The 26,114-nt window shown below is 43.6% G+C and overlaps 1 protein-coding gene across 1 annotated transcript in view; it reads left to right on the forward strand.

Moving 5' to 3' along the window:
* Positions 1-26,114, forward strand: part of ppfia3 (PTPRF interacting protein alpha 3) — a 59,513-nt gene that overhangs the window by 30,146 nt on the left and 3,253 nt on the right. Inside the window, exons 21-26 of the mRNA XM_079564786.1 lie at positions 682-747; positions 4,451-4,477; positions 4,737-4,912; positions 8,114-8,211; positions 14,019-14,194; positions 24,533-24,601. Coding sequence (XP_079420912.1) covers positions 682-747; positions 4,451-4,477; positions 4,737-4,912; positions 8,114-8,211; positions 14,019-14,194; positions 24,533-24,601 — 612 coding nt within the window. The remainder of the gene's footprint in view (positions 1-681; positions 748-4,450; positions 4,478-4,736; positions 4,913-8,113; positions 8,212-14,018; positions 14,195-24,532; positions 24,602-26,114) is intronic.

The raw sequence follows: 26,114 nt of genomic DNA on the forward strand, positions 1-26,114 counted from the left end.
GCGAAAATAGCAACAAAACTGAGACGAAAACAATGACAGAAATGTGACAGAAATGTGACGAAAAATGGATGAAAAATTGACAAAAAAATCACGAAAAAATGACAAAAATGTGACAAAAAAATTACAAAATGTGACAAAAAAATTACAAAATGTGACAAAAAAATTACAAAAATATGAAAAAAAATTGATACAAATTTGACAAAAAAACACAAAAATGTAATAAAAAATTGACAAAAATAATAATACAAAATTGACAAAAAGTTAATAAAAAATGGCAGAAAAAATTACAAAGATTTGACAAAAATGTGATAGAAATTTGACAAAAAAAGACAAAAATGTAATAAAAAATTGACAAAAAAATTACAAAAATATGAAAAAATGTGATAAAAATGTGACAAAAAAATGTCAAAAAAGACAAAAATGTAAAAAAAAAAATGGACGAAAAAATGACAAAAATTTGACAAAAAATTGATGAAAAATTCACGGAAAAAATAACAAAAAAGTTACAAAAATGAGTTGAATATCCGACAAAATAATGATGGAAAAAAAATCTGATGACGTGAGAAAAAAGGTCCTCTCGGTTCAGGCGGGAGTTAAGAGGTTAAAGTGATTTGACTTGTTTGTAAATGACTTCTTCAGGTGATTCTGTCTGTGTGACCTTGAACGTCTCTGTCTCTGCAGTCGACCAGTAACGTGTGGATGACCCACGCTGAGATGGAGTCCCTGAACGCAGCGACCAAACCCCCGGTGAGTCTCACACTGAACTCTGCAGAAAGTTCTCATGAGCCCAAATGACCTGAATCCACCGGGCCGAGATCATCGAGCACATTTTATAAACGTGGTCATTTTGAGGTAAATAAATGAGAAATTCATCACTGGCTTAACTTAAACCTTTTAACTATATTCCAGAATGTTTAGTCCTTTTTAAAAACCGCAGCAGATCCAGTTTTATAATTCTCACTGTTACTTCAGTTCTGTTTAAAGGCCTCCCAGTTCTATTGTAAAACTTCAAAGGACTCCCCCCTGGAGCACATGGCTACTTAACACACTGAGTGCCATTTTTATTATTATTATTATGAAACTAGACCCTCTAATACACCTTATGTGTGGTTTTGGGAGCTCTGTGATGAACAGAAGTGAAATCAATGACGATCAAAAACTTGTGAAGAATCACGATCTGGAGATTTTATAAATATTATTGCGTTTCTTTTCTTTTTCTTTGTAGTCCCAATGGCTTCACATGGAAAGTTCGAAACAGTTTCTCTGAGTTTTTAAATGGTTAAAGTCGGTCCAAGGACGACTGAGAAACATCCTGTTAAAGTCTTCAATCCAGAACCAGGCTGTTTAAATGCACACGCCATAAAAGAGATCGAGAACACGCGTGTTTCAAAACATGTCAACAATGTTGTCATTGAAAATTGACTTGAAACAAATATTTAGGCATTTGCCTCTTCACATAATGTTAGTGTCCGTCCAGAGAGGAGGAGAGAGGAGGAGAGAGGAGTTAATCAGAAAGGAGAGAGTTTCATAAAACACCCGTTATCTCCGAATCTAGAAAAAAATCAGTGATTTTGATCAATCTAGCCTCTGTTTAGCTTAGATTTCTTAGGAACCGAGTCACGCAGAATTAAACTGTTTCTACCTGTGGAGAGCTAAGAGTCTCACCTTTCAATCTAGCCACAGCCTGTGTCCACAGCTATAACGTAGAATACTTTGTGGTGCTACAAATATCATGAAACATGTACATGTAATGTAAAATGTGTAAACAAAAGGCCAAACTTAACTGTTGGACTGATTCTGCTCCAAAGACTGAACGTAAGTGTTTAAGAATCATTACAGGAACTCTTGTTTTAAAGGTGTTAAAGCCTGTAACGAGTCGAGTCTGTAGGAGCTGCTGAGGTGGAGGTTAAATGGTTCAATCTTGAGCATTATTTTTTACCATGACGTTAAAACTGAGACGTTACTGGAGAAACCTCTTTATCGTCTCCCTTTCACCATGAATTGAGTCGTTCTGAAATGTTTGTTAACCTCTTAACTCCCGCCTGAACCGAGAGCATTTTCTCCAGTTCAGCTTTACCCAAATCCTGTAGGCCAGTGTAACACCTCATTTGAAAGCTAAGATCTACAAAACTCATCTGAATGGATCTTTTTCCTCACGTCATCAGATTTTTTTTCCATCATTTTTTGGGGGTTTTTCAACTTATTTTTGTAACTTTTTTGTAGTTTTTTTTCTTCATTTTTTTCACTTTTTGTCACATTTTTGTCTGTTTTTTGTTTGTTATTTTTCCGTCAGTTTTTGGTCAGTTTTTGGTCAATTTTTGTAAATGTTTTGTCATTTTTTTGTCATTTTTTATGTCATTTTTTATGTTATTTTTTTAATGTCATTTTTGTCAATTTTTCTCAAATTTTTGTCAATTTTCGAAAAAAATGTGTTACATTTTTTGTCAAATTTTTGTGACATTTTTGTGACATTTTTGGCACTTTTTCATCATTTTTTGTAATTTTTTCGTCAAATTTTTGTGCATTTTTTGGTGACATTTTTGTAATTTTTCGTCAATGTTTCGTCACTTTTTTGTCAACGTTTTCTCATTTTTTTGTCACATTTTCATCATTGTTTTCGTCTCAGTTTTGTTGCTATTTTCACACCTTTTTTCCAGAAGCTTTTGGATTGGGGTAAAGCCAAACTGGAGAAAATGTGCTCAGTTCAGGTGGGAGTTAAGGGGTTAAATTGCTTTGTAGAAAGAGCTCTGATTCAGGTCCTTTTCTCTCATGTTCTCTTCTTCATTATATTTTCAGTGTATTCTGTTGAAAGTGGATTATTTATGATTTTTCATTGAGTTTTGTCCGATCTCATTTCTGTTGTCTCTTTTTTTTTCTCCCTCCTTTCCCGTTTTTACTTTCTTTCCCCTGGTTTTAAACCCCTCTGACCCCCCTCCCTCCCCCCTCCCTCCGTGTAAACGTTTGTGTAGAGCTGTGTGTCCTCAGTGTTTTCTTCTGTCCCTGCACTGCACAGATATTCACACCTGCAGGAGTTTAAACGGCCTCTATTTGAATTATTAGTCTGGACTTTTAGCGCGGTCTCGACGAGGTGAGGTCACGCACTTTATGCTCTCGTCCTGAATCATATATGACCTTTTCCTCTCTGGAGATTAAATATTTTTTGCCAGTGTCAGAACCAAAGGAAAATGTCAAATGAAGAAAGAATCAGAGCTTATCGATCGCATCGCTTTGTCCAGACTCATTATGGAGAAACAGCTCCCCCTGGTGGCCGAGTGTCAGGCCCTTTGTCACTTCTTTAACCGCTTAACTATTTTCTCCAGGTCAGCTTTACCCAAATCCTGTAGGCCAGTGTAACACCTCATTTGAAAGCCAAGATCTACAAAACTCATCTGAATGGATCTTTTTCCCTCACGTCATCAGATTTTTTTTTGTCACATGCTCATCACTTTTCATCACTTTTCATCATTTTTCATCATTTTTTTGTCAATTTTTAGTCATTTTTTGTAAAAAAAAAAATCCTTTTTTAGTCAATTTTTTGTCAATTTTTCGTCAATTTTTTGTAAATTTTTGTAAATTTTTCGTCTTTTTTTGTAAATCTTTTGTTAATTTTTCGTCATTTTTTTGTCAATTTTTTGTTAATTTTTCGTAGATTTTTTGTAAATTTTTTGTAAATGTTTCGTCATTTTTTTTTAAATTTTTTTGTAAATTTTTCGTCATTTTTTCGTCCATTTTTTGTTAATTTTTGGTAAATTTTTCGTCATTTTTTTGTAAATTTTTTCGTCAATTTTTTGTTAATTTTTTGTCATTTTTTTGTACATTTTCTGTCAATTTTTTGTTAATTTTTTGTCCATTTTTCGTCCATTTTTCGTCCATTTTTTGTTGATTTTTCGTCATTTTTTTGGTATATTTTTCATCATTTTTTTGGCAATTTTTTTTCAAATTTTTGTCTTTTTTATTTATTTTTTTGGTCATTTTTGCCACTTTTTCATCCCTTTTTTTCAAATTTTTGTCAATGTTTTCTCACTTTTTTGTCACATTTATTTTCTCACCTTTTTTCCAGAAGCTTTTGGACTGGGGTAAAGCCAAACTGGAGAAAATGTGCTCGGTTCAGGTGGGAGTTAAGGGGTTAATGAAGTTCAGCACATAAAAAAAAAAAAAAAAAAATGTTCGACAAATAAATCAATCAAACATAAATCACACGTTCTCAGTCGATCTGCCCATTCACCTCAATGGACGAGAGCTTCTGTTTGGCCCACAGGGGGCGCTAACCTTCTCTGTTAAGCTCCTGTAGAGATATCTGTCTGCAGTGTGTTTTGGATGAGATGTTTCTGAACTAAAGTCCCTCTCACTAACTCCTGTGTCCCACACCGCTCTGCTCCTGCTCTGGACTCCGCCTTCTTTATCTCCTCCTCTTCCTCTTCCTCTTCCTCCTCCTCTTCTCTCTCTGTAGGAGCTCAAGGAGTTCAGCTGGGACCAGGTAAGAAAACTTCCTCTCTTTCACTTGTCTCAAGCTTTTTTACTTTACCACCACAGAGATACATTTACTTTACTGACCTCCTACTGGTCATAATCCAAAATAACCTGTAAAATAATCTGTATATGTGAAAGTTTGGTTACATTATTCCCTCTTTCAGTCTTTTCTATGGGATTTACTTCTTACCAAACTATTTAATTCAGGATGATGTAGACTAAAAAGGTAGAAAACGGTTTCCCCCTGACCCTCTGCTCCGGCCCAGATCCTGGCGTACGGCGACATGAACCACGAGTGGGTGGGGAACGAGTGGCTGCCCAGTCTGGGCCTGCCCCAGTACAGGTCCTACTTCATGGAGAGTCTGGTGGACGCCCGGATGTTGGACCATCTCACCAAGAAGGAGCTGAGAGGACAGCTCAAGATGGTGGACAGCTTCCACAGGTACGTCCCAGACCAGGCCCAGACCAGGCCCAGAGCTGCGGCGGTGCGGGCTAGGGTTAGTCCTGGGTTAGTCCTGGTTTAGTCCTGGTTTAGTCCTTGTTTAGTCCATGTTTTGTCCATGTTTTGTCCATGTTTAGTCCTGGTTTAGTCCTTGTTTAGTCCTGGTTTAGTCCTGGTTTAGTCCTTGTTTAGTCCATGTTTTGTCCATGTTTTGTCCATGTTTAGTCCTGGTTTAGTCCATGTTTAGTCCTGGTTTAGTCCTGGTTTAGTCCTGGTTTAGTCCTTGTTTAGTCCATGTTTTGTCCATGTTTTGTCCATGTTTAGTCCTGGTTTAGTCCTTGTTTAGTCCTGGTTTAGTCCTGGTTTAGTCCTTGTTTAGTCCATGTTTTGTCCATGTTTAGTCCTGGGTTAGTCCTGGTTTAGTCCATGTTTAGTCCTGGTTTAGTCCTTGTTTAGTCCATGTTTTGTCCCTGTTTTGTCCATGTTTAGTCCTGGTTTAGTCCTTGTTTAGTCCTGGTTTAGTCCTGGTTTAGTCCATGTTTAGTCCATGTTTAGTCTATGTTTAGTCCATGTTTTGTCCATGTTTAGTCCTGGTTTAGTCCTTGTTTAGTCCTGGTTTAGTCCTGGTTTAGTCCTTGTTTAGTCCTGGTTTAGTCCTGGTTTAGTCCATGTTTAGTCCATGTTTAGTCTATGTTTAGTCCATGTTTTGTCCATGTTTAGTCCTGGTTTAGTCCATGTTTAGTCCATGTTTAGTCCTGGTTTAGTCCTTGTTTAGTCCTGGTTTAGTCCTGGTTTAGTCCTGGTTTAGTCCTGGTTTAGTCCTGGGTTAGTCCTGGGTTAGTCCTGGTTTAGTCCTGGTTTAGTCCATGTTTAGTCCATGTTTAGTCCTGGTTTAGTCCATGTTTAGTCCATGTTTAGTCCTGGTTTAGTCCTGGTTTAGTCCATGTTTTGTCCATGTTTTGTCCATGTTTAGTCCATGTTTAGTCCATGTTTAGTCCTGGTTTAGTCCATGTTTTGTCCATGTTTTGTCCATGTTTAGTCCTGGGTTAGTCCTGGGTTAGTCCTGGTTTAGTCCTTGTTTAGTCCTGGTTTAGTCCTGGTTTAGTCCATGTTTAGTCCATGTTTAGTCCATGTTTAGTCCATGTTTAGTCCTGGTTTAGTCCATGTTTAGTCCATGTTTAGTCCATGTTTAGTCCATGTTTAGTCCATGTTTTGTCCATGTTTAGTTCATGTTTAGTCTATGTTTTGTCCATGTTTAGTCCATGTTTAGTCCATGTTTAGTCCATGTTTAGTCCATGTTTAGTCCATGTTTAGTCCATGTTTTGTCCATGTTTAGTTCATGTTTAGTCTATGTTTTGTCCATGTTTAGTCCTGGTTTAGTCCATGTTTAGTCCATGTTTAGTCCTGGTTTAGTCCTGGTTTAGTCCATGTTTAGTCCATGTTTAGTCCATGTTTAGTCCTGGTTTAGTCCTTGTTTAGTCCATGTTTTGTCCATGTTTTGTCCATGTTTTGTCCATGTTTAGTCCATGTTTTGTCCTGGGTTAGTCCTGGGTTAGTCCTGGTTTAGTCCTTGTTTAGTCCATGTTTAGTCCTGGTTTAGTCCTTGTTTAGTCCATGTTTTGTCCATGTTTAGTTCATGTTTAGTCCATGTTTAGTCCATGTTTAGTCCTGGTTTAGTCCATGTTTAGTCCATGTTTAGTCCTTGTTTAGTCCATGTTTTGTCCATGTTTAGTCCATGTTTAGTCCTGGTTTAGTCCATGTTTAGTCCATGTTTAGTCTATGTTTTGTCCATGTTTATTCCTGGTTTAGTCCATGTTTAATCCATGTTTAGTCCATGTTTAATCCATGTTTAGTCCATGTTTAGTCCATGTTTAATCCATGTTTAGTCCATGTTTAATCCATGTTTAGTCCATGTTTAGTCCATGTTTAGTCCTTGTTTAGTCCATGTTTAGTCCATGTTTAGTCCTTGTTTAGTCCATGTTTAGTCCATGTTTAGTCCATGTTTAGTCCTGGTTTAGTCCATGTTTAGTCCATGTTTAGTCCTGGTTTAGTCCTTGTTTAGTCCATGTTTTGTCCATGTTTTGTCCATGTTTAGTCCATGTTTAGTCCATGTTTAGACCATGTTTAGACCATGTTTAGTCCATGTTTAATCCATGTTTAGTCCATGTTTAGTCCATGTTTAATCCATATTTAGTCTATGTTTAGTCCATATTTAGTCCATGTTTAGTCCATGTTTAGTCCATGTTTAGTCCATGTTTAATCCATGTTTAGTCCATGTTTAATCCATGTTTAGTCCATGTTTAGTCCATGTTTAATCCATGTTTAGTCCATGTTTAATCCATGTTTAGTCCATGTTTAGTCCATGTTTAGTCCATGTTTAGTCCTGGTTTAGTCCATGTTTAGTCCTTGTTTAGTCCATGTTTAGTCCATGTTTAGTCCTTGTTTAGTCCTGGTTTAGTCCATGTTTAGTCCTTGTTTAGTCCATGTTTAGTCCTTGTTTAGTCCATGTTTAGTCCATGTTTAGTCCTTGTTTAGTCCATGTTTTGTCCATGTTTTGTCCATGTTTTGTCCATGTTTAGTCCATGTTTAGTCCATGTTTAGTCCTTGTTTAGTCCATGTTTAATCCATATTTAGTCCATGTTTAGTCCATGTTTAGTCCATGTTTAGTCCATGTTTGGTCCATGTTTAGTCCATGTTTAATCCATGTTTAGTCCATGTATAGTCCATGTTTAGTCCATGTTTAGTCCATCTTAAGTCCATGCTTAGTCCATGTTTAGTCCATGTTTAGTCCATGTTTAGTCCATGTTTAGTCCATGTTTAATCCATGTTTAGTCCATGTTTAATCCATGTTTAGTCCATGTTTCCTATTGCGGTAACTACGGTTTATGGTTTATCTCTCCGTAATGGCTGGACCTATCCACATGAAACACAAACGGTCCTAAAGTCCGGCGTCTCCTCTCTCAGCACATATGAACTAAGGTCACGTGACTGTCTCGTAAAGGCGTCCCAAAGTGTGACCTAAACCCTTCAGACGTTCACACCGGGATTAGAAGGTCCAGGTCAGACGCTGATCTGAGGAGCCGCGTTTAAGTGTTTGAAATGTTTGAAATGTGAGCGGTGTGAGCTGCTCAGGTGTGTGTCTCCGGGCCACACTCACGGCTTGACCTCATTAACCCCTGTGCGACCTCTGACCTCTCCCAGGGTCAGCCTCCACTACGGCATCATGTGCCTGAAGCGCCTCAACTACGACCGCAAAGAGCTGGAGCGGAGACGAGAGGAGAGCGCCGCCCAGAACATCGGTGAGTCACAATAATCCGCTCATGATGATGATGATGATGATGATGAGGATGATGATGATGATGATGATGTGCAAATACAAATACACTGAACCTTTGAGGGCCAAATAGTACATTTTAATAAGAAAAAATACAGAATACAGAGATAAAAATCAGCACATATTTCATTTCTCGACGTCTTAACCTCTTAACTCCCGCCTGAACCGAGAGGATCTTTTTCCTCACGTCATCAGATTTTTTTTCCATCATTTTTTTGTTGGGTATTCAACTCATTTTTGTAACTTTTTTGTAACTTTTTTGTAATTTTTTGTCACATTTTTGTCATTTTTTCATCATTTTTTGTATTTTTTTTTCAAATTGTTATGTCATTTTATCGTCCATTTTTTTAAATCAAATTTTTGTTATTTTTTAGTAAAATGTTTATCAAAGTTTTGTCATTTTTGTCACATTTTTGTCATTTTATCGTCAATTTTCTTTAAAAAAATTTGTTATTTTTTTGTCACATTTTGTCAATTTTTTCTTCAATTTTCTGTCAATTTCTTGTGACATTTTTGCCACTTTTTCATCCATTTTTCGTCACTTTTTTGTCAATGTTTTCTCACATTTTTGTCACATTTCCATCATTGTTTTCGTCTCAGTTTTGTCGCTATTTTCACAGCTTTTTTTCCAGAAGATTTTGGACTGGGGTAAAGCCAAACTGGAGAAAATGTGCTTGGTTCAGGCGGGAGTTAAAGGAATAGTACACTGTTTTTCCAGACTGAGATATGTTCTTACCTGAGCTTAGATGAGTTGATCCGTACCTGTCTGGTCTTTGTGCCCGTGGAAGAGCTTGGTCGCTTCTTGCTTCAACCCGTTTGGAGCCATAGGAATATACTGGGAGACCAAATGCTAACAACATCTTTGGTAATTTTGCGTGACTGAGGGCACGCACAAAGACCAGATAGGTACGTATCAACTTGTCTAAGCTCAGGTAAGAACATATCTCAGTCTGGAAAAACGGTGAACTATTCCTTTAAGGGGTTAAAGGGATATTTCAGGATTTTTGACATAGGGCCTTATTTCCTAGTTATCCAGAGTGTCGCTGATTTCTGGAGATGTTTTTTTTGTAATTCCTGCAGTTCTTATGTTTGAAGAGTTTCGTGGCGCTAGGCTAATGCAAGGCTAGTGCATTTCTATGGTATCAGCTAGCCTGCATTAAAAACAGTGTGACCCGCTCCACAGAGCACCTGAGTCAAATCACTTATAACACCAGACTAACCATATACATGTCTGTTGATGGAATGGTTTAAAAGACCTTATATTTGAGCAGCATCAGCCTCGTGGTTGTATAAGCTACGCAGCGGTGGAGTGATCTGCTAGAAAATAGTTCCTCAAAATGCGATCATTCATGTGATGCAGGTCAGTTATGTTCCAAAAATTATTCTATCGACACAGAAATTTATATGGTTAGTCTGGTGTTATAAGTGATTTGCCTCAGGTGCACTGTGGAGCGGGTCACACTGTTTTTAATGCAGGCTAGCTGATACCATAGACATGCCTAGCACTAGCCTAGCGCCACGAAACTCTTCAAATATAAGAACTGCATGAATGACAAAAAAAATATCTCCATAAATCAGCAACACTCTGGATAACTAGGAAATGAGGCCCTATGTCAAAAATCCTGAAATATCCCTTTAACCTCTTAACTCCCGCCTGAACCAAGCACTTTTTCTCCAGTTTGGCTTTACCCAAATAACCAAAAGGCGTCAAAACAGCGACGCAAACGAGGACAAAGATACAGAAGAAGATAGATAGATAGATAGATAGATAGATAGATAGATAGATAGATAGATAGATAGATAGATAGATAGATAGATAGATAGATAGATAGATAGATAGATAGATAGATAGATAGATAGATAGATAGATAGATAGATAGATAGATAGATAGATAACTTTATTACAGACTCATGGTCCAGATAAAAAGACACACAGATAAAAAACAGACGATAAAAACCTCTAAACTTTCAAGAGGCCGTCGTACCAATGTTTCCACAGCTGTAACGTACAGCACTGGGCAACAAAACAATCACAGCATTCTTGGAATCATTCAGGCGACATATAAACTGAAACATCAGGTTTCTCAAGAGCAAAGTGTTTACTCGATTAGACACAAAGAGTTCACTGGCACTCGGCCATCGGAGCTTTTTAAATAATGTTCTCAATGCATCATTGTAGACAGCTGTAAGTTTCTGTAACTTTCACCCACAGATGTGCGGTGTACAGAGGTGAGCAGTCGGCTGTACTGAGCAGGAGGAGAATGTTCGCTTGTGCATAAAACACAATGGGCCAGATCTTGTGACTGGCGCAGTCCATGTTTAGTCCATGTTTAGTCCGTATTTAGTCCCCAAGATCTGGCCCAAGATGTTCCCCGAGACCTTAGAGTCAGGAAACTTCAGTGATCTGTCCTCCTTTGTCCGACAGATCATAATGACACTTTTAATTGTTGTTTTTTTTGTCATTTTTTTGTCACATTTTTTGTCATTTTTTTGGTCATTTTTTGTCACATTTTTGTCACATTTTTTGTCTTTTTTTTAATCAATTTTTTGTCAAAGTTTTCTCACTTTTTTGTCACATTTTTTGTCTTTTTTAATCAATTTTTTGTCATTTTTTGTCACATTTGTTGTTATTTTTGTTGTTGATTTTTTGTCTTTTTTTAATCAATTTTTTGTCAAAGTTTTCTCACTTTTTTGTCACATTTTTTGTCATTTTTTTAATCAATTTTTTGTCAAAGTTTTCTCACTTTTTTGTCACATTTTTTGTCTTTTTTTAATCAATTTTTTGTCAAAGTTTTCTCACTTTTTTGTCACATTTTTTGTCTTTTTTCATCAATTTTTTGTCATTTTTTGTCACATTTGTTGTTATTTTTGTTGTTGATTTTTTGTCTTTTTTTAATCAATTTTTTGTCAAAGTTTTCTCACTTTTTTGTCACATTTTTTGTCTTTTTTTAATCCATTTTTTGTCAAAGTTTTCTCACTTTTTTGTCACATTTTTTGTCTTTTTTTAATCCATTTTTTGTCATTTTTTGTCACATTTGTTGTTATTTTTGTTGTTGATTTTTTGTCTTTTTTTAATCGATTTTTTGTCAAAGTTTTCTCACTTTTTTGTCACATTTTTGTCACATTTTTTGTCTTTTTTAATCAATTTTTTTTGTCATTTTTTGTCACATTTGTTGTTATTTTTGTTGTTGATTTTTTGTCTTTTTTTGTAACTTTTTTGTCAAAGTTCTCTCGCTTTTTTGGCACATCTTCATCATTGTTTTCATCTCAGTTACGTCGCTATTTTCACACCTTTATTCCAGAAGCTTTTGGACTGGGGTAAAGCCAAACTGGAGAAAAATGTGCTCGGTTCAGGTGGGAGTTAAGGGGTTAAACAAACTTTCCTACAGTGATTGTAGCTGCTGCTTTTAACCCTTAACTCCCACCTGAACCGAGCACATTTTCTCCAGTTTGGCTTGACCCCAGTCCAAAAGCTTCTTGGGAAAAAAGCAGCAAAACAGCCACAAAAATGAGAAGAAAACAAGGATGTAAACGCACCAAAAATGTGACAAAAATTCAACAAAAAATGACAAAAATGTGACAAAAAAAAAAACATACAAAAGGTGACACAACACAGCAACAACGCAAGGAAAAATATCAGTTTTGTGAGACTTAGCTTTCAAATGAGGTGTTATACAGACCTATATAATGGCCAAAGAGGACAGAATGCATTTGGTTCAGGCGGGCGGTAAGAGGTTAAAGTGTTGGTACAGCAGATAAGAGGAAAGAGAAGCACGACATGACCAATATTGGAATGGGGAAAACAAAGCTAATGGTGGTCTGAGGTTGAACATCCTCATCGGCGAGGTAAAGATCTGCATGAACCTCCTCAAACGTCCTATTGAGCTGTTCAAGTGTTGCGTAACGTCTTGTGCAATCGGACGCAGAGACTTGAGTTGATTGATTGTCTGACGAGAGGCTCATCTCCGGGAGAGCAGCCAGAGCGGAACAGCTGCCGATGTACGACATGTGTTAGCAGCAAGTGTTAGCGACGGCAGCTAACGGCGAACAGCTAAATCTCAGGAAGTGACGGCTTGTTTTTATTGCACTTCTGGCACGAGACGGTGGCGTCGCAGCCGCTGTGGGAATCTGGCTTCAACTGAGGAGGAATGTTACAAATAAAGAAGCCTCCAAGTCAAATCTGTACATTCAGAATGCTATTGTGCAAAGGCGTGAGTGAAGTGTGAGGGTTTGTTGGTGAGGGTCATTGGCACAGACGTTTCTGGCAGGTTTACTATGGGCCTTTTGCAGACACGTGACCAGCGACTGCTACTGAAGGCTGCCATTATTTATTTATTTGATCGGGACAACACACATTAATGAGCAATCACATACAAGACGTACACACATTGTAAATGAGATTATAGCAAAACAAAAACGAGTTATGTTTTTGTAGAAACGAGTGCAGGCCTGATTAAAGAGGGGGTATTATGCTTTTTTCAGTCACATAGCACCAGTCTATATCACACTACAATGATGACCAAACCTTCTGTTGGTCTGTAAATGCAGTACATTAGAATAACTGCCTTGTATAAAATTGCTCTCTCAAAATGGCTGTAGTCAATGTCTTGAAATAGGCCTCTGTCTCTTTAAGAACCTCTGAGCCTTTCCGACACGCCCCCTCCACACGCTGTCTGTGGCATCAGTGGGGAGGGGGTTCTGCTGAGGAGCAGTGGTTGGTTACTCGGCTGGTGACGAAAGCTCGGAGGCGTCTCCAGGAGGTGGGGGCGTTCCTAGGAGGACTCAGGCAAACCTATCCCTAAAATGGCCGCCATCAGAGTTTTTACAGATCACTCAAAAATACGTGAATGTGCCAAGGCAACACTTCAGGCATGTTTTTAATGAGGGAGTGACATAACAACATGATGTAAAGCTTGAAAAAGTCCATTTTGCATAATACCCCCCTTTAAGTTTAAGGTAATGTGTAAGTTGTTGTTTACTGTAGTGGAATTATGCAGTACTACAACATGTAACAATCAGGAACTTATTGACAGTGATTTGTAAGTACTCGTAATCATTGCCCAAGAAGAAAACAGTAAAAACACGGCCCCAGAGACGCACTTTATGTGAAGAAACCAGCGAGTCAGTGTTTAAGACGTTAGCATGCTACCGGTTAGCATGTAGCTTCAACAGCTCAGCTCTGACCTCTCCAAGAGAAAGCCCTGAAGCACAAACATCTGGCCTTGGATACAACATGTGACAGAGGTCAGAGGTCAGAGCTGTGTTCATAGATGAGCCACACATGTGTTTATCGTGTTGAAGCCATTGACAGCTGCTAACCAGTAGCATGCTAACGTCTTGAGCAGCTTAAACACTGACTCAGACTGAAAACTGTTAACCCTGCTGTAGCTCGACAGACATGGCTGCTACGTCTGAGCCACTTTTCCTGGTTATATCACATAAACGTGCGTCTCTGGTGCCGGGTTTTTACTCTTATCTTCTTCAGCAATGATTACAAGTGCATAAAAATGCCACTGTCAATAAATTGTCTTTCATTTTTATCCTGAGTAGAGATATTCTTACATGTTGCTGTACCGCATAATGCTTATTCGGTTTTCAAAATGCACATCTTTATTGAATTTGTTGTCATTGATGTACACAGAAAAAAAGCTTTGGTCCTAGTACGGAACCTTGTGGGACCCATATTAGACACGGAAATCTGAAGTAAAAGTTGATTTGAATGACGTGATGGGGTTTTGATAATGACTGTAGTGTGTGCGTTTGTGTTTGCAGATGTGATGGTGTGGTCGAACGAGCGCGTCATGCTGTGGGTGCAGTCCCTGGGGCTGAAAGAGTACGCGGACAACCTCCGGGAGAGCGGGGTCCACGGGTCACTCCTGGCTCTGGACGACACCTTCGACTACACGGACCTGGCTCTGCTGCTGCAGATCCCCAACCAGAACACACAGGTGAGGTAATCCTTAACCAGAACACACAGGTGAGTCATCCTTAACCAGAACACAAAGGTGAGGTAATCCTTAACCAGAACACACAGGTGAGATAATCCTTAACCAGAACACACAGGTGAGTCATCCTTAACCAGAACACAAAGGTGAGGTAATCCTTAACCAGAACACACAGGTGAGATAATCCTTAACCAGAACACACAGGTGAGATAATCCTTAACCAGAACACACAGGTGAGGTAATCTTTAACCAGAACACACAGGTGAGGTAATCTTTAACCAGAACACACAGGTGAGATAATCCTTAACCAGAACACACAGGTGAGGTAATCCTTAACCAGAACACACAGGTGAGATAATCCTTAACCAGAACACACAGGTGAGATAATCCTTAACCAGAACACAAAGGTGAGTTAATCCTTAACCAGAACACAAAGGTGAGGTAATCCTTAACCAGAACACACAGGTGAGTTAATCCTTAACCAGAACACACAGGTGAGTTAATCCTTAACCAGAACACACAGGTGAGGTAATCCTTAACCAGAACACACAGGTGAGGTAATCCTTAACCAGAACACACAGGTGTGATAATCCTTAACCAGAACACACAGGTGAGATAATCCTTAACCAGAACACACAGGTGAGATAATCCTTAACCAGAACACAAAGGTGAGGTAATCCTTAACCAGAACACACAGGTGAGGTAATCCTTAACCAGAACACACAGGTGAGATAATCCTTAACCAGAACACACAGGTGAGTCATCCTTAACCAGAACACACAGGTGAGATAATCCTTAACCAGAACACACAGGTGAGATAATCCTTAACCAGAACACACAGGTGAGATAATCCTTAACCAGAACACACAGGTGAGAATAATAGTGACACTCAGAGTATAAATGAACGACTCAAAAGGGAACGTGAGACCTAAAAGCTGGGTCTGGTCCTTTCTTAGTCCTGGTTTAGTCCTCTTTTAGTCCTGGTTTAGCCCTCTCTTAGTCCTGGTTTGGCCCTCTCTTAGTCCTGGTTTAGCCCTCTCTTAGTCCTGGTTTAGCCCTCTCTTAGTCCTGGTTTAGCCCTCTCTTAGTTCTGGTTTGGCCCTCTCTTAGTGCTGGTTTGGCGGTTTGGCCCTCTCTTAGTCCTGGTTTAGCCCTCTCTTAGTCCTGGTTTAGCCCTGGTTTAGCCCTCTCTTAGTCCTGGTTTAGCCCTCTCTTAGTCCTGGTTTAGCCCTCTCTTAGTCCTGGTTTAGCCCTGGTTTAGCCCTCTCTTAGTCCTGGTTTAGCCCTCTCTTAGTCCTGGTTTAGCCCTCTCTTAGTCCTGGTTTAGCCCTCTCTTAGTCCTGGTTTGGCCCTCTTTTAGTCCTGGTTTAGCCCTCTCTTAGTCCTGGTTTAGCCCTCTCTTAGTCCTGGTTTAGTCCTCTCTTAGTCCTGGTTTGGCCCTCTCTTAGTCCTGGTTTAGCCCTCTCTTAGTCCTGGTTTAGCCCTCTCTTAGTCCTGGTTTGGCCCTCTCTTAGTCCTGGTTTGGCCCTCTCTTAGTCCTGGTTTAGCCCTCTCTTAGTCCTGGTTTAGCCCTCTCTTAGTCCTGGTTTGGCCCTCTCTTAGTCCTTGTTTAGCCCTCTTTTAGTCCTGGTTTGGCCCTCTCTTAGTCCTGGTTTAGCCCTCTCTTAGTCCTGGTTTAGCCCTCTCTTAGTCCTGGTTCAGCCCTCTCTTAGTCCTGGTTTATCCCTCTCTTAGTCCTGGTTTGGCCCTCTCTTAGTCCTGGTTTAGCCCTCTTTTAGTCCTGGTTTGGCCCTCTCTTAGTCCTGGTTTAGCCCTCTCTTAGTCCTGGTTTGGCCCTCTCTTAGTCCTGGTTTAGCCCTCTTTTAGTCCTGGTTTAGCCCTCTCTTAGTCCTGGTTTAGCCCTCTTTTAGTCCTGGTTTAGCCCTCTCTTAGTCCTGGTTTAGCCCTCTCTTAGTCCTTGTTTAGCCCTCTTTTAGTCCTGGTTTGGCCCTCTCTTAGTCCTGGTTTACCCCTCTTTTAGTCCTGGTTTGGCCCTCTCTTAGTCCTGGTTTAGCCCTCTCTTAGTCCTGGTTTGGCCCTCTCTTAGTCCTGGTTTGGCCCTCTCTTAGTCCTGGTTTAGCCCTCTTTTAGTCCTGGTTTAGCCCTCTCTTAGTCCTGGTTTAGCCCTTTCTTAGTCCTGGTTTAGCCCTCTCTTAGTCCTGGTTTAGCCCTTTCTTAGTCCTGGTTTAGCCCTCTCTTAGTCCTGGTTTAGCCCTCTCTTATTCCTGGTTTAATCCTCTCTTAGTCCTGGTTTAGCCCTCTCTTAGTCCTGGTTTAGCCCTCTCTTAGTCCTGGTTTAGCCCTCTCTTAGTCCTGGTTTAGCCCTCTCTTAGTCCTGGTTTGGCCCTCTCTTAGTCCTGGTTTAGCCCTCTCTTAGTCCAGGTTTAGCCCTCTCTTAGTCCTGGTTTGGCCCTCTCTTAGTCCTGGTTTAGCCCTCTCTTAGTCCTGGTTTAGCCCTCTCTTAGTCCTGGTTTAGCCCTCTCTTAGTCCTGGTTTAGCCCTCTCTTAGTCTTGGTTTAGCCCTCTCTTAGTCCTGGTTTAGCCCTCTCTTAGTTCTGGTTTGGCCCTCTCTTAGTCCTGGTTTAGTCCTCTCTTAGTCCTGGTTTGGCCCTCTCTTAGTCCTGGTTTGGCCCTCTCTTAGTCCTGGTTTAGCCCTCTCTTAGTCCTGGTTTAGCCCTCTCTTAGTGCTGGTTTGGCGGTTTGGCCCTCTCTTAGTCCTGGTTTAGCCCTCTCTTAGTCCTGGTTTAGCCCTGGTTTAGCCCTGGTTTAGCCCTCTCTTAGTCCTGGTTTAGCCCTCTCTTAGTCCTGGTTTAGCCCTCTCTTAGTCCTGGTTTAGCCCTCTTTTAGTCCTGGTTTGGCCCTCTCTTAGTCCTGGTTTAGCCCTCTCTTAGTCCTGGTTTGGCCCTCTCTTAGTCCTGGTTTAGCCCTCTCCTGGTTTAGCCCTCTCTTAGTCCTGGTTTGGCCCTCTCTTAGTCCTGGTTTAGCCCTCTCTTAGTCCTGGTTTAGCCCTCTCTTAGTCCTGGTTTAGCCCTCTTTTAGTCCTGGTTTGGCCCTCTCTTAGTCCTGGTTTAGCCCTCTCTTAGTCCTGGTTTGGCCCTCTCTTAGTCCTGGTTTAGCCCTCTCTTAGTCCTGGTTTAGCCCTCTCTTAGTCCTGGTTTGGCCCTCTCTTAGTCCTGGTTTAGCCCTCTCTTAGTCCTGGTTTAGTCCTCTCTTAGTCCTGGTTTAGTCCTCTCTTAGTCCTGGTTTGGCCCTCTCTTAGTCCTGGTTTAGCCCTCTCTTAGTCCTGGTTTAGCCCTCTCTTAGTCCTGGTTTGGCCCTCTCTTAGTCCTGGTTTGGCCCTCTCTTAGTCCTGGTTTAGCCCTCTCTTAGTCCTGGTTTGGCCCTCTCTTAGTCCTGGTTTGGCCCTCTCTTTGTCCTGGTTTAGCCCTCTCTTAGTCCTGGTTTAGCCCTCTCTTAGTCCTGGTTTGGCCCTCTCTTAGTCCTGGTTTGGCCCTCTCTTAGTCCTGGTTTAGCCCTCTCTTAGTCCTGGTTTGGCCCTCTCTTAGTCCTGGTTTGGCCCTCTCTTAGTCCTGGTTTAGCCCTCTTTTAGTCCTGGTTTGGCCCTCTTTTAGTCCTGGTTTAGCCCTCTCTTAGTCCTGGTTTAGCCCTTTCTTAGTCCTGGTTTAGCCCTTTCTTAGTCCTGGTTTAGCCCTTTCTTAGTCCTGGTTTAGCCCTTTCTTAGTCCTGGTTTAGCCCTCTCTTAGTCCTGGTTTAGCCCTCTCTTAGTCCTGGTTTAGCCCTCTCTTAGTCCTGGTTTAGCCCTCTCTTAGTCCTGGTTTAGCCCTCTCTTAGTCCTGGTTTAGCCCTCTCTTAGTCCTGGTTTAGCCCTTTCTTAGTCCTGGTTTAGCCCTCTCTTAGTCCTGGTTTAGCCCTTTCTTAGTCCTGGTTTAGCCCTCTCTTAGTCCTGGTTTAGCCCTCTCTTATTCCTGGTTTAATCCTCTCTTAGTCCTGGTTTAGCCCTCTCTTAGTCTTGGTTTAGCCCTTTCTTAGTCCTGGTTTAGTCCTCTCTTAGTCCTGGTTTGGCCCTCTCTTAGTCCTGGTTTAGCCCTCTCTTAGTCCTGGTTTGGCCCTCTCTTAGTCCTGGTTTAGCCCTCTCTTAGTCCTGGTTTAGTCCTCTCTTAGTCCTGGTTTGGCCCTCTCTTAGTCCTGGTTTAGTCCTCTCTTAGTCCTGGTTTAGCCCTCTCTTAGTCCTGGTTTGGCCCTCTCTTAGTCCTGGTTTGGCCCTCTCTTAGTCCTGGTTTAGCCCTCTCTTAGTTCTAGTTTGGCCCTCTCTTAGTGCTGGTTTGGCGGTTTGGCCCTCTCTTAGTCCTGGTTTAGCCCTCTCTTAGTCCTGGTTTAGCCCTCTCTTAGTCCTGGTTTAGCCCTCTCTTAGTCCTGGTTTAGCCCTTTCTTAGTCCTGGTTTAGCCCTCTCTTAGTCCTGGTTTAGCCCTCTCTTAGTCCTGGTTTAGCCCTCTCTTATTCCTGGTTTAATCCTCTCTTAGTCCTGGTTTAGCCCTCTCTTAGTCTTGGTTTAGCCCTTTCTTAGTCCTGGTTTAGCCCTCTCTTAGTCCTGGTTTGGCCCTCTCTTAGTCCTGGTTTGGCCCTCTCTTAGTCCTGGTTTAGCCCTCTCTTAGTCCTGGTTTAGTCCTCTCTTAGTCCTGGTTTGGCCCTCTCTTAGTCCTGGTTTGGCCCTCTCTTAGTGCTGGTTTGGCGGTTTGGCCCTCTCTTAGTCCTTGTTTAGCCCTCTTTTAGTCCTGGTTTAGCCCTCTCTTAGTCCTGGTTTGGCCCTCTCTTAGTCCTTGTTTAGCCCTCTTTTAGTCCTGGTTTGGCCCTCTCTTAGTCCTGGTTTAGCCCTCTCTTAGTCCTGGTTTAGCCCTCTCTTAGTCCTGGTTCAGCCCTCTCTTAGTCCTGGTTTATCCCTCTCTTAGTCCTGGTTTGGCCCTCTCTTAGTCCTGGTTTAGCCCTCTTTTAGTCCTGGTTTGGCCCTCTCTTAGTCCTGGTTTAGCCCTCTCTTAGTCCTGGTTTGGCCCTCTCTTAGTCCTGGTTTAGCCCTCTTTTAGTCCTGGTTTAGCCCTCTCTTAGTCCTGGTTTAGCCCTCTTTTAGTCCTGGTTTAGCCCTCTCTTAGTCCTGGTTTAGCCCTCTCTTAGTCCTTGTTTAGCCCTCTTTTAGTCCTGGTTTGGCCCTCTCTTAGTCCTGGTTTACCCCTCTTTTAGTCCTGGTTTGGCCCTCTCTTAGTCCTGGTTTAGCCCTCTCTTAGTCCTGGTTTGGCCCTCTCTTAGTCCTGGTTTGGCCCTCTCTTAGTCCTGGTTTAGCCCTCTTTTAGTCCTGGTTTAGCCCTCTCTTAGTCCTGGTTTAGCCCTTTCTTAGTCCTGGTTTAGCCCTCTCTTAGTCCTGGTTTAGCCCTTTCTTAGTCCTGGTTTAGCCCTCTCTTAGTCCTGGTTTAGCCCTCTCTTATTCCTGGTTTAATCCTCTCTTAGTCCTGGTTTAGCCCTCTCTTAGTCCTGGTTTAGCCCTCTCTTAGTCCTGGTTTAGCCCTCTCTTAGTCCTGGTTTAGCCCTCTCTTAGTCCTGGTTTGGCCCTCTCTTAGTCCTGGTTTAGCCCTCTCTTAGTCCAGGTTTAGCCCTCTCTTAGTCCTGGTTTGGCCCTCTCTTAGTCCTGGTTTAGCCCTCTCTTAGTCCTGGTTTAGCCCTCTCTTAGTCCTGGTTTAGCCCTCTCTTAGTCCTGGTTTAGCCCTCTCTTAGTCTTGGTTTAGCCCTCTCTTAGTCCTGGTTTAGCCCTCTCTTAGTTCTGGTTTGGCCCTCTCTTAGTCCTGGTTTAGTCCTCTCTTAGTCCTGGTTTGGCCCTCTCTTAGTCCTGGTTTGGCCCTCTCTTAGTCCTGGTTTAGCCCTCTCTTAGTCCTGGTTTAGCCCTCTCTTAGTGCTGGTTTGGCGGTTTGGCCCTCTCTTAGTCCTGGTTTAGCCCTCTCTTAGTCCTGGTTTAGCCCTGGTTTAGCCCTGGTTTAGCCCTCTCTTAGTCCTGGTTTAGCCCTCTCTTAGTCCTGGTTTAGCCCTCTCTTAGTCCTGGTTTAGCCCTCTTTTAGTCCTGGTTTGGCCCTCTCTTAGTCCTGGTTTAGCCCTCTCTTAGTCCTGGTTTGGCCCTCTCTTAGTCCTGGTTTAGCCCTCTCTTAGTCCTGGTTTAGCCCTCTCTTAGTCCTGGTTTGGCCCTCTCTTAGTCCTGGTTTAGCCCTCTCTTAGTCCTGGTTTAGCCCTCTCTTAGTCCTGGTTTAGCCCTCTTTTAGTCCTGGTTTGGCCCTCTCTTAGTCCTGGTTTAGCCCTCTCTTAGTCCTGGTTTGGCCCTCTCTTAGTCCTGGTTTAGCCCTCTCTTAGTCCTGGTTTAGCCCTCTCTTAGTCCTGGTTTGGCCCTCTCTTAGTCCTGGTTTAGCCCTCTCTTAGTCCTGGTTTAGTCCTCTCTTAGTCCTGGTTTAGTCCTCTCTTAGTCCTGGTTTGGCCCTCTCTTAGTCCTGGTTTAGCCCTCTCTTAGTCCTGGTTTAGCCCTCTCTTAGTCCTGGTTTGGCCCTCTCTTAGTCCTGGTTTGGCCCTCTCTTAGTCCTGGTTTAGCCCTCTCTTAGTCCTGGTTTGGCCCTCTCTTAGTCCTGGTTTGGCCCTCTCTTAGTCCTGGTTTGGCCCTCTCTTTGTCCTGGTTTAGCCCTCTCTTAGTCCTGGTTTAGCCCTCTCTTAGTCCTGGTTTGGCCCTCTCTTAGTCCTGGTTTGGCCCTCTCTTAGTCCTGGTTTAGCCCTCTTTTAGTCCTGGTTTGGCCCTCTTTTAGTCCTGGTTTAGCCCTCTCTTAGTCCTGGTTTAGCCCTTTCTTAGTCCTGGTTTAGCCCTTTCTTAGTCCTGGTTTAGCCCTTTCTTAGTCCTGGTTTAGCCCTCTCTTAGTCCTGGTTTAGCCCTCTCTTAGTCCTGGTTTAGCCCTCTCTTAGTCCTGGTTTAGCCCTCTCTTAGTCCTGGTTTAGCCCTCTCTTAGTCCTGGTTTAGCCCTCTCTTAGTCCTGGTTTAGCCCTTTCTTAGTCCTGGTTTAGCCCTCTCTTAGTCCTGGTTTAGCCCTTTCTTAGTCCTGGTTTAGCCCTCTCTTAGTCCTGGTTTAGCCCTCTCTTATTCCTGGTTTAATCCTCTCTTAGTCCTGGTTTAGCCCTCTCTAAGTCTTGGTTTAGCCCTTTCTTAGTCCTGGTTTAGTCCTCTCTTAGTCCTGGTTTGGCCCTCTCTTAGTCCTGGTTTAGCCCTCTCTTAGTCCTGGTTTGGCCCTCTCTTAGTCCTGGTTTAGCCCTCTCTTAGTCCTGGTTTAGTCCTCTCTTAGTCCTGGTTTGGCCCTCTCTTAGTCCTGGTTTAGTCCTCTCTTAGTCCTGGTTTAGCCCTCTCTTAGTCCTGGTTTGGCCCTCTCTTAGTCCTGGTTTGGCCCTCTCTTAGTCCTGGTTTAGCCCTCTCTTAGTTCTAGTTTGGCCCTCTCTTAGTGCTGGTTTGGCGGTTTGGCCCTCTCTTAGTCCTGGTTTAGCCCTCTCTTAGTCCTGGTTTAGCCCTCTCTTAGTCCTGGTTTAGCCCTCTCTTAGTCCTGGTTTAGCCCTTTCTTAGTCCTGGTTTAGCCCTCTCTTAGTCCTGGTTTAGCCCTCTCTTAGTCCTGGTTTAGCCCTCTCTTATTCCTGGTTTAATCCTCTCTTAGTCCTGGTTTAGCCCTCTCTTAGTCTTGGTTTAGCCCTTTCTTAGTCCTGGTTTAGCCCTCTCTTAGTCCTGGTTTGGCCCTCTCTTAGTCCTGGTTTGGCCCTCTCTTAGTCCTGGTTTAGCCCTCTCTTAGTCCTGGTTTAGTCCTCTCTTAGTCCTGGTTTGGCCCTCTCTTAGTCCTGGTTTGGCCCTCTCTTAGTGCTGGTTTGGCGGTTTGGCCCTCTCTTAGTCCTTGTTTAGCCCTCTCTTAGTCCTGGTTTAGCCCTCTCTTAGTCCTGGTTTGGCCCTCTCTTAGTCCTGGTTTAGCCCTCTCTTAGTCCTGGTTTAGTCCTCTCTTAGTCCTGGTTTGGCCCTCTCTTAGTCCTGGTTTAGCCCTCTCTTAGTCCTGGTTTAGCCCTCTTTTAGTCCTGGTTTAGCCCTCTCTTAGTCCTGGTTTAGCCCTCTCTTAGTCCTTGTTTAGCCCTCTCTTAGTCCTGGTTTAGCCCTCTTTTAGTCCTGGTTTGGCCCTCTCTTAGTCCTGGTTTAGCCCTCTTTTAGTCCTGGTTTGGCCCTCTCTTAGTCCTGGTTTAGCCCTCTCTTAGTCCTGGTTTGGCCCTCTCTTAGTCCTGGTTTGGCCCTCTCTTAGTCCTGGTTTAGCCCTCTTTTAGTCCTGGTTTAGCCCTCTCTTAGTCCTGGTTTAGCCCTTTCTTAGTCCTGGTTTAGCCCTCTCTTAGTCCTGGTTTAGCCCTTTCTTAGTCCTGGTTTAGCCCTCTCTTAGTCCTGGTTTAGCCCTCTCTTATTCCTGGTTTAATCCTCTCTTAGTCCTGGTTTGGCCCTCTCTTAGTCCTGGTTTAGCCCTCTTTTAGTCCTGGTTTGGCCCTCTCTTAGTCCTGGTTTAGCCCTCTCTTAGTCCTGGTTTAGCCCTCTTTTAGTCCTGGTTTGGCCCTCTCTTAGTCCTGGTTTAGCCCTCTCTTAGTCCTGGTTTGGCCCTCTCTTAGTCCTGGTTTAGCCCTCTTTTAGTCCTGGTTTAGCCCTCTCTTAGTCCTGGTTTGGCCCTCTCTTAGTCCTGGTTCAGCCCTCTTTTAGTCCTGGTTTAGCCCTCTCTTAGTCCTGGTTTAGCCCTCTTTTAGTGTGGTTTAGCCCTCTCTTAGTCCTGGTTTGGCCCTCTCTTAGTCCTTGTTTAGCCCTCTTTTAGTCCTGGTTTAGCCCTCTCTTAGTCCTGGTTTAGCCCTCTCTTAGTCCTGGTTTAGCCCTCTCTTAGTCCTGGTTTGGCCCTCTCTTAGTCCTTGTTTAGCCCTCTTTTAGTCCTGGTTTAGCCCTCTCTTAGTCCTGGTTTAGCCCTCTCTTAGTCCTGGTTTAGCCCTCTCTTAGTGTGGTTTAGCCCTCTCTTAGTCCTGGTTTAGCCCTCTCTTAGTGTGGTTTAGCCCTCTTTTAGTCCTGGTTTAGCCCTCTCTTAGTCCTGGTTTGGCCCTCTCTTAGTCCTGGTTTAGCCCTCTCTTAGTCCTGGTTTAGCCCTCTCTTAGTCCTGGTTTGGCCCTCTCTTAGTCCTTGTTTAGCCCTCTTTTAGTCCTGGTTTAGCCCTCTCTTAGTCCTGGTTTAGCCCTCTCTTAGTGTGGTTTAGCCCTCTTTTAGTCCTGGTTTAGCCCTCTCTTAGTCCTGGTTTGGCCCTCTCTTAGTCCTGGTTTAGCCCTCTCTTAGTCCTGGTTTAGCCCTCTCTTAGTCCTGGTTTGGCCCTCTCTTAGTCCTTGTTTAGCCCTCTTTTAGTCCTGGTTTAGCCCTCTCTTAGTCCTGGTTCAGCCCTCTCTTAGTCCTGGTTTATCTCTCTCTTAGTCCTGGTTTGGCCCTCTCTTAGTCCTTGTTTAGCCCTCTTTTAGTCCTGGTTTGGCCCTCTCTTAGTCCTGGTTTAGCCCTCTTTTAGTCCTGGTTTGGCCCTCTCTTAGTCCTGGTTTGGCCCTCTCTTAGTCCTGGTTTAGCCCTCTCTTAGTTCTGGTTTGGCTCCTCTCTTAGTCCTGGTTTAGCCCTCTCTTAGTCCTGGTTTAGCCCTCTCTTAGTCCTGGTTTGGCCCTCTCTTAGTCCTGGTTTAGCCCTCTCTTAGTTCTGGTTTGGCTCCTCTCTTAGTCCTGGTTTAGCCCTCTCTTAGTCCTGGTTTAGCCCTCTCTTAGTCCTGGTTTGGCCCTCTCTTAGTCCTGGTTTAGCCCTCTCTTAGTCCTCGTTTGGCCCTCTCTTAGTCCTGGTTTAGCCCTCTCTTAGTCCAGGTTTAGCCCTCTCTTAGTCCTGGTTTGGCCCTCTCTTAGTGCCGTGCTCCGCTGATGACTGATGGAGTCGTTTGAAGCGGTCGAAGGCGCTGACCTGACGTTTCACACTTCGCTCTGACCTCATGACGATCAAAGCCCACGGCCGTGTTCTCTGACCAAAACCACATGTGGAAAACACTGGAAAGCTCCCGTTTACTGCCGTCCTCAAACGCCTCTGGGCTTTCAACTGAGCTCACTGTCATAACCGGCGTCCAGACTGTGATATATCAACTCTGTGTTTCCATGTTCAGGCCAGTCTCAGCTCTTACTCCTGTTACTCCTTTCTTCTTCTTCTTCTTCTCCTTCTTCTTCCTCAGGCTCGGCAGGTTTTGGAGCAGGAGTACAACGCTCTCATATCGATGGGCACCGAGAGACGCCCTGACGAGGTTTGTGTGAGATGATAAAATCTCTCTGGAGGCTTTATTTAATTACTTTTTTGTCGCCTTTTGCATTTTGCTTTTTGGATTTTTTTTATTTTATTATTTTTTTTACATTTTTGTCACGCTTTTTTCAAGAAGCTTTTAGATTTGGGTAATGCTGAATGGGAGAAATTGTGCTTGGTTCAAATGGGGCAGTAAATTATTAACCCCTTCCTGATCATATGCCCCTCTCTGTTCCCTCTCTGTCCCCTCTCTGTGCCCCCTCTGTGCCCCCTTTTTCCCTCTCTGTGCCCTCTCTGTCCCCCTCTCTGTTCCCTCTCTGTGCCCTCTCTGTGCCCTCTCTGTTCCCTCTCTGTGACCACTCTGTTCCCTCTCTTTGCCCTCTCTGTGCCCTCTCTGTGCCCCCTTTTTCCCTCTCTGTGCCCTCTCTGTTCCCCCTCTGTTCCCCCTCTGTCCCCTCTCTGTGCCCTCTCTGTCCCCTCTCTGTTCCCCCTCTGTTCCCCCTCTGTTCCCCCTCTGTTCCCCTCTCTGTCCCCTCTCTGTCCCCCTCTCTGTGCCCCCTTTTTCCCTCTCTGTGCCCTCTCTGTTACCCCTCTGTTCCCCCTCTGTCCCCTCTCTGTGCCCTCTCTGTCCCCTCTCTGTTCCCCCTCTGTTCCCCCTCTGTTCCCCCTCTGTTCCCCCTCTGTTCCCCCTCTCTTCCCCTCTCTGTTCCACCTCTCTGTCCCCTCTCTGTTCCCTCTCTGTTCCCTCTCTGTTCCCTCTCTGTTCCCCCTCTGTTCCCCCCTCTGTACCCTCTCTGTTCCCTCTCTGTTCCCTCTCTGTTCCCCCTCTGTCCCCTCTCTGTGCCCTCTCTGTCCCCTCTCTGTTCCCCCTCTGTTCCCCCTCTGTTCCCCCTCTGTTCCCCCTCTGTTCCCCCTCTCTTCCCCTCTCTGTTCCACCTCTCTGTCCCCTCTCTGTTCCCTCTCTGTTCCCTCTCTGTTCCCTCTCTGTTCCCCCTCTCTTCCCCTCTCTGTTCCACCTCTCTGTCCCCTCTCTGTTCCCTCTCTGTTCGCTCTCTGTGCCCTCTCTGTTCCCCCTCTGTGCCCTCTCTGTTCCCTCTCTGTTCCCTCTCTGTGCCCTCTCTGTTCCTACTCTGTCCCCTCTCTGTTCCCTCTCTGTTCCCCCTCTGTTCCCTCTCTGTGCCCTCTCTGTTCCCTCTCTGTTCCCCCTCTCTGTTCCCTCTCTGTACCCTCTCTGTTCCCTCTCTGTTCCCTCTCTGTCCCCTCTCTGTCCCCTGTCTGTGCCCTCTCTGTGCCCCCTCTGTTCCCCCTCTGTGCCCTCTCTGTTCCCTCTCTGTTCCCTCTCTGTTCCCCTCTCTGTTCCCCCTCTGTACCCTCTCTGTTCCCTCTCTGTTCCCTCTCTGTTCCCTCTCTGTTCCCTCTCTGTTCCCCCTCTGTTCCCCTCTCTGTTCCCCCTCTGTTCCCCTCTCTGTTCCCCCTCTGTTCCCCCTCTGTACCCTCTCTGTGCCCTCTCTGTGCCC

Source organism: Gobius niger (assembly GCF_951799975.1).
Source record: "Gobius niger genome assembly, chromosome: 10".
NCBI lineage: Eukaryota > Metazoa > Chordata > Actinopteri > Gobiiformes > Gobiidae > Gobius > Gobius niger.